The 12586-nt window shown below is 55.9% G+C and overlaps 2 protein-coding genes across 2 annotated transcripts; one reads left to right on the forward strand and one right to left on the reverse strand.

Annotated features, from left to right (window-relative positions):
* Nucleotides 1-512: 512 nt before the first annotated feature.
* CUNH1orf232 (chromosome unknown C1orf232 homolog) lies at nt 513-5645 on the forward strand. The gene is made up of 4 exons (XM_033229343.1): nt 513-1059; nt 3631-3714; nt 3826-3923; nt 5307-5645. The coding sequence occupies exons 1-4, from the start codon at nt 976-978 to the stop codon at nt 5584-5586; spliced, it is 546 nt and encodes a 181-aa protein (XP_033085234.1). The 5' UTR covers nt 513-975; the 3' UTR covers nt 5587-5645.
* Nucleotides 5646-6795: 1150 nt separating this feature from the next.
* On the reverse strand, nt 6796-10718 carry FAM110D (family with sequence similarity 110 member D). Its single transcript, XM_033227691.1, has 2 exons — nt 10595-10718; nt 6796-8237 (listed from the first exon to the last, which is right to left on the reverse strand). The coding sequence occupies exon 2, from the start codon at nt 8155-8157 to the stop codon at nt 7339-7341; it is 819 nt and encodes a 272-aa protein (XP_033083582.1). The 5' UTR covers nt 8158-8237; nt 10595-10718; the 3' UTR covers nt 6796-7338.
* Between the last annotated feature and the right edge of the window lie 1868 nt (nt 10719-12586).

Consider the following 12586-nt stretch of genomic DNA (forward strand, 5'->3'; position numbering starts at 1 on the left):
TCCAGTCTCTGAAAAAGCCCTCACTTCTCCTGGCTCCTCTTATTCCCTTGAATCTCCATCCTCTCTCTGCCCCCAGCCAAATCCGTGAAGGGTGTTCCTCCCCAGAGATTGCAGTCCTCAGGCATTCAGACTCCAGAGGGCTCAGTTCCTCTCACAAGTACTGATAGAAGGACGGCTCCATCTTTGCCTCCTTTCTCTAAGCTCTGGGCTCCCAGAGGTGGGCTGGCAGCAAAGGCCTAGGTATTGCATGCTCAGAGTGGGCAGAAGCCTAGAGGGCCTTTCCTCGTTCACAGAATCCTGGTGCCTCCCAGGCTGGCCAGAGCCAATTCAGCTGGAAGGGGCCAGAGGAGCTTAGCAATAATTCAGGGGCTCCAGCTCTTTGGAATCTGTTGCCAGGAAACAAGGAGACAGGCACATGTATCCCTGGGGAGACGAATCAGTTTCCAACCCAGACAAAGGAGTGAAATGTAAGCCCAAGGTGCCCACTGGGGGACTGGGGACCTTCCTCCTCCAGTTCATTGAGGCTGAGTAGGGACAAGGGGTGGAGCCCTGCTGAGGACACAACTGGTATGACTACAGTCACAGGAGCTCTAGTGTGGGTCCCAGACCTCAGGATTTTGTGAATAGAAGATTTTCCTGGAGCCATGCTAAGAGATGAACAACCTCAAGTACTCCTCGGCCCAGGAAGAAAGCCTCTCTAGAGACAGATGTCTTCGTTATTCTTGGCCAATATGGGTCAAGACAAGGGGCTAAGGTGGCAGAAGGCTGTTCCATCCCCCACCCCCCTGACTCATTTGGATCAGGTTCACCTCCTGGGCACTGTGCCAGCTGGGGAGGCTGGTGCATCTTTAATGAAGTCACTGGATCCCTCGGACAGGCTCTTGGCCTCACCAAGTTCCTGGAGCCAGACTCACTGGTATCCACTGAGCCACCACCTTCCTGTGCTTGGGTGCCAGACCCCTTCCCCCTGCAGCCATGAACCAGGCCTTCTGGAAAACCTACAAGTCCAAAGTGGTACAGACCCTGAGTGGGGAATCTGAGGAAGACCTGGCAGAGGAGGTGGGTATCATCCATGCATGCTGGGTGGAGCATATGCAGAGGGGCAGCAGGAATGAGCAGTATGAAGTGGGGCACAGGATAGGCTTGGAGGTGGGGGGGCCACATTTGTGCAGACCAGCACATTCAGGAATGGTAAAGAGCATGGTGCAACATCAGAAAGCCAGGACATTCAAGAAAACTGAGGAAGAAGAAAAGACTTAGGGACCATGGGAGGAGTGGCCACTGTCTCCAAAGATCTCGAGGCTGCCACATGGAAGAGATTCTTCTAGGACCAGTGGGCAGTAGGCACATGGGCACACTTAGCTGGACACAACTTTCTAATGGGAGTAGAATTAGAAGTGATATAGTGAGCCCCCTGTTACTAGAGGTAGGGGGAGTGGCGCCTATACTAGAAAGGTCACTGTAGCAGCATCAGATCAAAACCATACTTAGACCATGTGTTGTTCTGACATTAAAAAAACAAAAAAACAAACAAACAAACAAACAAAAAAAAACAGGCTGAGCTGGGCACGGTGTCTCATGCCTGTAATCCTAGCACTTTGGGAGGCCAAGGCGGGTGAACCGCCTGAGCTCAGGAGTTCAAGAGCAGCCTGGGCAACACAGTGAAACCCAGTCTCTACTAAAATACAAAAAAAAGTAGGCAGACATGGCAGCGTGCGCCTGCAATCCCAGCTACTTGGGAGGCTGAGGCAGGAGAATTGCTTGAGCCTGGGAGGCAGAGGTTGCAATGAGCTGAGATTGCACCATTGCACTCCAGCCTGGGTGACGGGACAAGACTCTGTCTCAAAAAAAAAAAAAAAAAAAACAGGCTGGGTGCAGTGGCTCCTGCCTGTAATACTAGCACTTTGGGAGGTCACAGAGGGTGGATCACCTGAGGTCAGGAATTAGAGAGCAGCCTGGCTAACATGGCGAAACCCTGCCTCTATAAAAATACAAAAGTTAGCCAGGCATGGTGGCGGGCACCTGTAATCCCATCTACTCAGGGGCTGAAGCAGGAGGATCACTTGAGCCCAGGATTTTGAGAACAGCCTGGGTGACATAGTGAAACCATATCTCAACAAACAAATACAAAAATTAGACAGGCACGGTGGCACCACACCTGTAGTCCCAGCTACTCAGGAGGCTGAGGTGGGTGGATCGCTTGAGCCCAGGAAGGTCAAAGCTCCACTGCACTACAGCCTGTGCGACAGGTGAGACTTTGTCTCAAAACAACGACAACAGCAAAGTTTCTGAAACCAGGGACAGTCTTATGTCTGGAGGCTGTGATAAGTGGCAGTCACACAATCACACGAAGCGTGGCAGAGGCAGGAATTGGTTGAGAGGGGCGGAGAATGGTTTGAATGCTTGAATGTCTGGAGAGGTTGGTGTCTAAGGCTGGGCTTGTGCAGAAATGTCGGTGGGTGACTGGTGTGATCAGTGTCTGTGTGGAATCCCCAGTGAAGGTGTATGTGTAGGTGTGAACATTTTGGGCAGCAGTCTATGCCTGCATGCCTCTGTGTAGACATTTGTAGGTGTTATGTTTGTATGGTGTATGTGTTTTGGTGTCTGTGGTTGGGTGGAGAGGTTTTGTGTGTTGCGGATGGGCCTCCGTACAGCTTTCTGTGGTTGTATAAGTGCACAGGTGTGAATGGTATAACTGTGTGTGTCCTTGTATAGGTACCTCACAACATGTACGTCTATGTACAGATGAAGAGCTGTAGCCATGTGGGGCATGCTCATGTACAGGTGTTGCAGTGGCGCGATCTCGGCTCACTGCAAGCTCTGCCTCCCGGGTTCACGCCATTCTCCTGCCTCAGCCTCCCGAGTAGCTGGGACTACAGGCGCCCGCCGCTACGCCCAGCTAATTTTTTTGTATTTTTAGTAGAGATGGGGTTTCACTGTGTTAGCCAGGATGGTCTTGATCTCCTGACCTCGTGATCCTCCCACCTCGGCCTCCCAAAGTGCTGGGATTACAGGCGTGAGCCACCGCGCCCGGCCGTCCATATGCTTTTGAGTGTATATGGATGTGTCTGTGGTGGGCAGGTATGTGTGCTCAAGGGTGTCTGCAGCTCGGGCCAGTGGCTCACACCTGTAATCCCAGCACTTTGGGAGGCCGAGATGGGCAGATCACTTGAGGCCAGGAGTTCAAGACCAGCCTGGCCAACATGGCAAAACCCCATCTCTATTAAAAATACAAAAAGTAGCAGGGTGGTGGCAGGTGCCTGTAATCCCAGATACTCAGGAGGCTGAGGCAGAAGAATCACTTGAACCTGGAAGGCAGAGGTTGCAGTGAGCTGAGATCGTGCCACTGCACCCAACGGCACTCTGGCCTGGGCAACAGAGCAAGACTCTGACACACACACACACACACACACACACACACACGAGGAAAAAGGTTGTCTGCAGGGATTTACTCTGCAGGTATATCTGTATGCATTCCCATTTGCCCTTGTGGATCTGTGGAGTATATAAGTGTGTTTAGTTCTGTGGGATTTGGGGTGCCCGGTCTGTGTGTACTAGGCCAGCAGTGGAGGAGGGAGATCCCACTCCTCTGCGGCCTCTCTCATGCAGTGTGGGGATCTTGTGTCCCAGAGGGAGAACCCAGCATTAGTGGAGTCTGAGACAGCAGAACCAACCGAGGAGACCTTCAATCCCATGTCACAGCTGGCCCGCCGGGTGAGTCTTCTCCCTTCTTCCACCCCAACCCTGGGCAGCCTGGCAGAGGCTTCTGTGGAGTCCTGGGAGGTTGTGTTGGGCCCCTTCCCTGACTCCCAACCCCTTTTCCAGATTCAGGGGGTCGGGGTGAAAGGCTGGCTGACAATGTCATCTCTGTTTAACAAAGAAGATGAAGATAAGCTGCTACCATCAGAGCCTTGCGCTGACCAGTATGTGTGTATGTGTTTGTGGTGGTTCTGGAAGGGGCCTGAGGTCCCCCTTCTGCCTGGTCCTTTCCTTCTGGTTTGTTTGTCTTTCTAACCACTGAGGGCTGGAGGAGGGGCAGTCCCAGGCTGTTTGTTTCTCTCAGCAGGAAACAGGCCAAATCAGCGTATCTGGGAGATTAGGGTAAATCTCTGGAGGAATTGACCAGCTGTTGGGATTGAGGTGCTAGAAGGTATTTTATGGGCTCTCTGGATCCATCCGCTTGGGAGGGGCCATCTCTCTAAAATCCAAGAATGGAGAATACCTTTAGGTGTTTGCAATAGGTGATCCAGCTCCAAGGTTCCCAAGTATTGTCTAAACCCTCACCCTCCAAGGAAGCGTGTCACAAATATATTCCTGGACTCTCCTTCAGAGACTCCGATTTCGCCGGTGTGGCAGAGTCTTAGAGATCTAGCCATGTTTTCAGCAAGCCCCACCAGGGCCCTGCAGCATGCTGCTTTGGGAATCACTGTCTTAGAAGGTCTTTGATGCCGAAGATTAGCCGGTGGGACCCGGGACCTCAGTCTCCCTCCTGGCTCTATCTCTGGCACATTTTCCATTTCTGCCTTTTCTCCATCCTGGTCACATCCCCCTCTCACCACTGACCCTATTCTTTTCTCGTAGGGCCCCCATGACCCAGCAGCCTCTCCTGCCCCCAGGTTTCCATTCTTTCCCCCCACCCTCACCCCCGGTTCCTTAAGAAACTTCCTGGACTCGAGGCTTCCACTTCAAGCTTCATCACCTCTCTGTGACTGCCCTTCCCCCCAACATCTTCCCACCTCTCTTGAGTCCCCTGCTGTCCCCTAAGGCTCTGACCTAGGCCTTCCTGTTGCTCCACCTTTCTCCTGTGCCCCTAGTCCCCCTTTCCCTCAATCTCAGGACCTGATCCCTGTCCGGGCTCCCTCTCTTTTCCCCAGGGCTTCCCTCAGGTGGGATCTGAACAGCCCCTCCCGCTCCCACCTGCTCTCCCAGGGATCCTTCCAGCTTCCCAGACCTGGGGCACGCCTCCAGCGTCCCTCCTCGAGCCACGCGTGAACCCCGACCTCATTCTCTCCCCAGGGATCCTGATCCCGGTCGCTTCCCTCCACACCCCTCGCCTAATCCCCTGACCCTGTCCCACCCCAGCCCCCTTTTCCAGGGCCTCTGAGCCCTCCCCTTGCCTCCAGGCCCTGACCCGCCTCCTCGTCCCGGTCCCCCACTGGTCACCTGACCCCGCTCCCTCACCACTGCCCCTGACTCCGCCCGGGTTCCCCCGGCCCCACTAAACTTGTCCCTCGGCCCAGCCTCCTGTCCGATGTTCCTCCCCGGGACCGCTCGACCGCTTCCCTGACGGCGGCCCTCTCCCGCAGCCCTCTGGCGGCGCGACCCCCCTCGCAGGCGGCGGCGGCGGAGGCGCGCGGTCCGGGCTTCTGGGACGCGTTCGCCAGCAGGTGGCAGCAGCAGCAGGCGGCGGCGGCGTCCGTGCTGCGTGGCACCGAGCCCACTCCGGAGCCGGACCCCGAACCCGCGGACGAGGCCGCCGAGCGCCCCGAGTCGCAGGAGGCCGAGCCGGTGGCCAGCTTCAAGTGGGGCTTCCTCACTCACAAACTGGCCGAGATGAGGGTGAAAGCCGCGCCCAAGGGCGACTAGCGGGCTGGCCGAACCCGGCGCCCGCTGCTCCCACCCCTGATAAAAACCCAGGCCCCACAGTCTGTGTGACCGCGTGCTTTTGTCCAGACATCCAGAAAGACTGCTTTTGCGGGGGGCGACCTCGGGCGGGGTCCAACTGGAGCTCACCAAACATACAAGGCGAAAATGACTAGAGTCAGCCCGCATATCAAGATGGGTTTTTTATTTAAGGTACAACTTTCCAGGAAGTTGGGGAGCTCCAGAGGACTGCGTCCATCGCCCTCTCCAGCCTCATTTAATTCAACAAACTGTGCCTGTGGCTCTACTATGTGCGCCGTCCCTGTACTAGGAAAAGGTCAAAGATTAACTAGAGAACCCAGACTACCAGCGGGTCCCACAAAAGGTGACAAATTGAGGCCCAAAAATAGGGCTGCACTTGGGAGCTCAGAGCAGGTGAGGCTGACTGGGGCATTCAGGAAGGCTTCCTGGAGGAGAATATATGTTATCTCCGAGAAGGAAGAGTAGAGAGAAAAGGAATGGCAACCCAGTCTGAGGAAGGAGGCGCATGAACGAAGAAGGCTGGGAGGTGGGAACCTGTGATAAAAATAGGCGATCTTGTGTGTCCTTGCAGGAAAGGGAGGCAGTGGCAGGAGCCTGCGGGCTGGCAGAAAAGGTTCCCTTCTTTTCTTTTTTTATTTTTACTTATTTTTATTTTTTGAGACGGAGTCTCCCCCTGTCACCCTGGCTGGAGTGCAATGGCTCCATCTCCGGTCACTGCAACCTCTGCCTCCGGATTCAAGCGATTCTCCTGCCTCAGCCTCCGGAGTAGCTGGGATTACAGGCGCACACTCCACGCTCAGCTAATTTTTGTATTTTTAGTAGAGACGGGAGTTTCACCATGTTGGCTGGGCTGGTCTCCAACTCCTGACCTCGTGATCCGCCCTCCTCGGCCTCCCAAAGTGCTGGGATTACAGGCGTGAGCCACGGCGCCCGGCCCGGTTCCCTTCTTTTCGTGTCCGAAAGGTTGGATCCTCCACATCTCAGCCCTTCATACCCAGTGACCACAACCGGGGCAGCAAAACTCCGGGAATGGGGGCCTTTTAGGAACTGGTGGAGCCCAGATTTCTGGAGCAGACACCCCCTCGGACTCCCAAAGCGCGTTACTCCCAGCTGTAGTTTGGATCGACCTGGAGGCCAGTGGAGATCACAACCGTGTTAGTACTCATTCGGTAGAAGTCACAGCAGTTACCGTTTATTGAGCACTTTCTATATGCTGGATACTTTGCCATGCGCATTACAACTATTTTGAAATACTTGTATCCCCTACTCCTCCCTCCTTAATAACCGAGGGGTGCCGCTGCATCCAGGGAGGTCAAGTGCTTGCCCAGTGTCACAGTCAACCGGGAGCACACACTTCAAAACCCACGCGCTTAACCACGAAAACCCGTTTGCCTCCTTCCTCAGCTCCCCATTTAAATAACGTTTTAAGTTTATTCAGCAGGTTTGCTCATCTCCCACCCCAATCGTGACTCCCCAGACCGGGCCTCCACAAGGACCACGAGGCCTCTCCCTCCCCCTTCGCCGCGGGCGCAGGGAAGGGCCTTCGGCAACAACTTGTCCCACTTCCCCAAGGTTCAGACGCGAAACTGAGTTCCAGAGGGAAGGGCTTACGCAAAGGCAGCCAGCGCGCCAGAAGCGGGGTATTCCTGTCGGTACCCGGGGCCAGCCCCGCGCTCGGCACTCCCTGGGAAGTCGGCTCTGGAGCCGCGGCGGTCACACCTCTGACTCGCGCGGCGGTCCGCGGGCGCGCTGGCAGCCGTACAGCCACTGGATGACGCGCGCATTGCGCTCCACCACCGACACCGGAGGGCGCCCGTCCCGCGCCGAGCCGGCTGCCTCCGAGCCGCCGCCGCCGCCGCCCGCGCCGTCCGGGCTGTCCACGCCCCTGTCGCTGGATGTCCAGTCGCTGGCGTCCCCGGAGCCGGGCGGCGGGGAAGTTCCGGCCTGCAGGCTGGCGTCGGCCCCCCAGCTCTGCGGGGAGAAGCGCTCTGCACCCAGCACCTCCACCAGCGCGCGCTCCAGGCCGCAATAGTTGAAGAAGCGCTCCTTCTCCGACAGGGGCAGTGAGCACGTGGGACACAGCGCCCGCTTTCCCGCCGCTTCCGGGGCATCCTGGGGCGCGGCCCAACCTCCTGAAGGCGCAGGTCGCTCTGTGGAGGCCGGGCTGCTCGGGGCAGCGTCCCGCGGGGCACCCAGAAAGAGGCGTCGCACCAGCCCCTGGCCCTTGGCGTTCTCTTTGTTCACCGAAGCCTTGCAGTCCCGCTTCTGGCGGTAGAAGATGAGGGAGTCAGGCCTCGGCAGCCGCCTGCCACTTCCCCGGCGGGCCGGCCTGGGGGTCCTGGGCGATGCAGGGGGCCCCAGCTCGTTGCAGGGGTGCGGCGTGAGCGGCCCAGGACTCCCACGCAGGGCTGGCTCCTGTCGCCTAGCTATCACCTGGTGCGTCTTGACATACTTGGCTTTGTCGGCTTCCAACCTCTCCACAGCGCTGGGGGTCCGTCCTCTGGACGGGGTGGAGGGAGGGGCCAGGAGCATCTTAGCAGAGGTGTTCAGGACAGTGCCCCATAAGTAGCCAGCCAGGGGGCCAAGAGCAATTGACTTGGGCTCTCACAGACCTGCAGGGAGAGAGGAAGGTCAGGGGAAGGGGAGGAAATGCCCTGGTCCTCCCCTGCCGGCATTCCTCAGTATAGATCAGTCAGCCACCCTCTCCCATCCAGGTTAGCCGGTGCCATGTTCAGGGAGCAGAGGCTCAGGCCATCCCCTTTCCCTGTCCTTCAGAGACACTGAGCGGGGTCTCTCTGGCCACTCAGAAACATATGCCCCTTTGAAGGTGCCCCAATCTGGCCACAGGGCCATGCGAGCAGGCCTCAGCAAGCAGGACACTTGGAAAAGGAAACCCTGCCCAATTCCCGAAAGTGGCTTCAACCGGAAAAAATACCTCTTCCCAACCCAGCAGCTTTGAGCCCAAGACAAGGAGGCTCCCAGCCACAGGCTGGCTCCAGCAGGGCCCACCCTTCCCGCCCCCAAACACCCGAGGTCAGGGATATAACCACAGGGTAGGAACCTCCAGTAATTGCAGCCAACTGCCCTGCCCAGGCCCAGCAGGGCCATCGGGGCAGGAGAGGGAGGTGGTCCCCAGGCCCTATCAGCTATGCCAGCTACTCTGCCCCTGCCAAGGGGATCGCAGAATGCCAAACTGTAAACATCACCTTGTTTAACCTTTGCATTTCCATTTCATGAGGAGGAAATTGGCCTGGAGAGGAGGGGGGCTTGCTCAGGTCCTATTAAGAGTTAGGAGTCAGGACTGGAACCCAGGTTTCTTGCCTTGCAGTTCAGATTGGATCTCTCTCTTTTTTTTTTTTTTTTTTGAGACGGAGTCTGGCTCTTTCACCCAGGCTGGAGTGCAGTGGCTGGATCTTAGCTCACTGCAAGCCCTGCCTCCCAGGTGTACTCCATTCTCCTGCCTCAGCCTCCCATGTAGCTGGGACTACAGGCGCCCGCCACCTCGCCCAGCTAGTTTTTTGTATTTTTTAGTAGAGACGGGGTTTCACCGTGTTAGCCAGGATAGTCTCGATCTCCTGACCTCGTGATCCGCCCATCTGGGCCTCCCAAAGTGCTGGGATTACAGGCTTGAGCCACCACGCCTGGCCCAGATTGGATCTCTCACTTGCCTGTCACGACTTCCTACTGAGGCGGGGCCCGATGGCTCACGCCTGAAATCCCAGCACTTTGGGAGGCCGAGTTGGGTGGATCACCTTAGGTGAGGAGTTCCAGACCAGCCTAGCCAACATGGTGAAACCCTGTCTCTACTGAAAATACAAAAATTAGCCAGTCGTGGTGGCGCGCACCTGTAATCCCAGCTACTTGGGAAGCTGAGGCAGGAAAATCACTTGAACCTAGGAGGTGGAGGTTGCAGTGAGCCAAGATCGCACGCCACTGCACTCCAGCCTGGGCGACAGAGCGAGACTCCGTCTCAAAAAAAAAAAAAGAAAAAAAGAAAAGAAAAAGAAAAAAAACCTCACTGATATTTTGCATGTATTCCTGCTGCTATAAAACCAAGCAATTTCCATTAGAGATGGGCCCCTTGCCTCACCAAAAAGTTCCTTCCACTAATTCTTCCTAATAACCTGCACTCCCACTCCCAGAAATTTGCCCTCAGGGTCCTTGTCCCCTTTTTATCCTAAGACCTCATGACCCTTTTCCACCTCCTTTCTGCTGGGGGAAGGGGCAAGGAGGGGTTGTAAATCAAGAGCTGACAGTTCTCTTGGCAGTAACAGAATGGGCCACCCACATGGCCCTGCACACCCAACCCCACCCCTATCTCCCCCTACTCCCCCTGAGTCCTGAAGGCTGAGGGACCTTAGATCTGGGGACAACAAAGGAACAGAATTAACTAGGGAAGCGGGGAAGGGGTCTGTGAGAGGCCTTGGGACAGGGACCCTGCCAGGCCCAGCCCACCCCTTCATCCAGCACCTAGTGTGTAGTCAGTCTGCCCATGGGTAGTTGAGGCCTGGGAACTAAGGGGAGTCTGGCATTGTCCCCCTCCCAGTCTCCCAGGGAGTCTCCTGGGCAGTGGGTCGGATTCCAAAGTCCCAGGAAGGCACTGCTTGTCTGACCCCATGGGTGCCCTCTGTCCTCTCCTCTTCTCCCCAGCCCTGAGCAGGGAGACTATAAAAAGTCCTTAATCACAAGGACCAAAATAGTCTGTCATCCACAGCCTCTTCCCTGCCTTCTGGGCTAGCCTGGAGGCTGGACCTCAGACATCCCGCCCTAGAAGCCTGGCCGGCGGTCTCGGGCCCTCCATTCCTTTGCCTGCCTTCTCCCTGTCCTGAAGCTTGTGTTCCCAACTCTGTCCAAGGCTTCTGCTCTGGGAATGGGCCATCTTTCAGGCTCACTAGTTTGGTACCAGTCTCCCTGCCCTCAGGCCCCTGGGTTCCTTCCTACCAGAGCCCTGGGCTCAGGGTACACTCACCTCTGCATGGGAGGCCTAATTGCAGGGGTCCTTGGGCAGGTCCAGACTGAGGGCAGGAGTGGACAGCAGGGACTAGAAGTTACTTTGGTGGCAGCCAAACCTCACTCTCCACAGGAAAAGCAGAGAGCCTCCAACCCCCGCCCCCCAAATTAACCCTCGCCTTCCTGAGGCAGATCCTGGCCTCCATTAACTCTTTCCTGATCACAGTCTCTTGCGCTGAGGAGACCTGTGAACCAAGTCTAGCTCCCTTTATTTTACAGATGATCAAACAGTCCCTCCCGGGTTAGGTGATTGGCTGTGGAAGCACCGTGAGCTTGGGCAGAACCAGGACTCCAAACAAGGCCTCCTGATCCCTAGGCTTCCTCCAAAGGCCTGAGGTGGGGGCTCTGTATGTGGGATCGGCCCCCTCCCTGGGCTGTGGCAGATGCTCTGACAGTCTGAATGGGAAGGCAGAACAGGGTTCTAGTCGACTTGCTTTTTTCCCTCTGTAGCAGGCTGAGACCTGTCCTGGTCTGGGTGCTGGATGGTGTCAAGCCTGCTTTCCCTAAGGGTGAGGCCAGGAATCTGCAGCCTAAGCGTAGGGGCATTGGTGCTGTAGATGTGCAGGTGAGCCTATGGCGGCAAGTCTTGGCATGAAGGTGACCCTGGAGCTGCCTCTGCCCAAAGTCCTCTTATGGCAGATGGGATTACCTGGGAAGACAGTGATGAGGGGCTGATTCCAGGGCCAAGCCCAGGTCCTTCAGCCTGCTTCCTTCTCTGCCTACACTTGGAGCCTCTTAGAGTTTCTTCCATCAGAGTTTCTTCTCTGACACATTTTGTCTCAAGGTGAAACCCTACCTCATAGGAGAGCTCCTCCCCTTTCCCCAGCAGGCAAACTAAACTCTCCAGCCCAGACAAAAACCAGTGCCCAGCCAAAGGATCCTTGCCCCTCTTGGCTGGCCACCTTCCCCAAGTCCCTCCTCCTCCTTTCTAGCCCTCTTTCATGTTTGCAAAGCACATTCCCATCTGTGCTCTCTGATCTCCTTTGACGGCCCCCCAATAAGGACCCTAGACAGGGGTCCAGCAGGAATGACCCCCCCCACCCCACTTAATGAGTAAGGAAACAGGAGCTGAGTGGGGAGAGAGATGCCCAAAGCCCAGCTCCAAATCCACGCGTGGAACTGTACCCTCTGCCTGTCAAGTCAGTGGTGGGTCTGAAAACCCAAGGCCCATCTCCTGATAAGAGGTTTTTATTGCCTAAAGGGGGGATTTTGTTTTGGGGATTTTGTTGGTGATAGTTCCCTATTGTGTTGTTACAGCACTTTACAAAATGCCATCGGCTACATTGTCATAATCCCATGACAATCTTTGGGGGAGGTTTTATTATTTTTCACACTTATGGCTGAAGAGACTGAGGCTCAGAGAGGAGAAATGACTTATCCAAGCTCACCGAATTAGGAATAATAGTTAGAGTCTCGCTCTGACACCCAGGCTAGAGTGCAGTGGCATGATCTTGGCTCACTGCAACCTCCGCCTTCTGGGTCCAAGCGATTCTCCTGCCTCAGCCTCCTGAGTAGCTGAGATTATAGGTGAATGCCACCACGCCTGGCTACTTTTGTGTTTTCAGTAGAGACGGGGTTTCACCATGTTGGTCAGGCTGGTCTTGAACTTCTGACCTTGCGATCTGCCCGCCTCGGCCTCCCAAAGTGCTGGGAGTACAGGTGTGAGCCACCGCGCCCGGCCAATAGCTAACTTTTATTGAGCGATTAATATATGTTAGGGGCTGTTCTAAGTACTTCACATAAGGATTAACATCTTTAATCCTCAAAACAACTTGATGAAATGGCACTTTTGGGCCACGCACAGTGGCTCACACTTGTAATCCCAGCACTTCGGGAGGCAGAGGCAGGCCGGTCACTTGAGGCCAGGAGCTGGAGACCAACCTGGCCAATATGGCAAAACCCTGTCTCTACTAAAAATACAAAAATTAGTGGTGCACTCCTGTAGTCTCAG

This window comes from Trachypithecus francoisi, unplaced genomic scaffold (genome assembly GCF_009764315.1).
Source record: "Trachypithecus francoisi isolate TF-2019V2 unplaced genomic scaffold, Tfra_2.0 Lachesis_group12, whole genome shotgun sequence".
In the NCBI taxonomy this organism is placed as follows: Eukaryota; Metazoa; Chordata; class Mammalia; order Primates; family Cercopithecidae; genus Trachypithecus; species Trachypithecus francoisi.

What these genes read in the sequence shown, in the direction of transcription:
- CUNH1orf232 (XM_033229343.1), top strand. Translation starts at nt 976, where the DNA reads ATGAACCAGGCCTTCTGGAAAACCTACAAGTCCAAAGTGGTACAGACC. An exon ending in TGTCACAGCTGGCCCGCCGG is followed by an intron (nt 3,715 to 3,825) that starts GTGAGTCTTCTC and finishes CCCCTTTTCCAG; the next exon opens with ATTCAGGGGGTCGGGGTGAA. An exon ending in TCAGAGCCTTGCGCTGACCA is followed by an intron (nt 3,924 to 5,306) that starts GTATGTGTGTAT and finishes CCTCTCCCGCAG; the next exon opens with CCCTCTGGCGGCGCGACCCC.
- FAM110D (XM_033227691.1), bottom strand. Translation starts at nt 8,157, where the DNA reads ATGCTCCTGGCCCCTCCCTCCACCCCGTCCAGAGGACGGACCCCCAGC.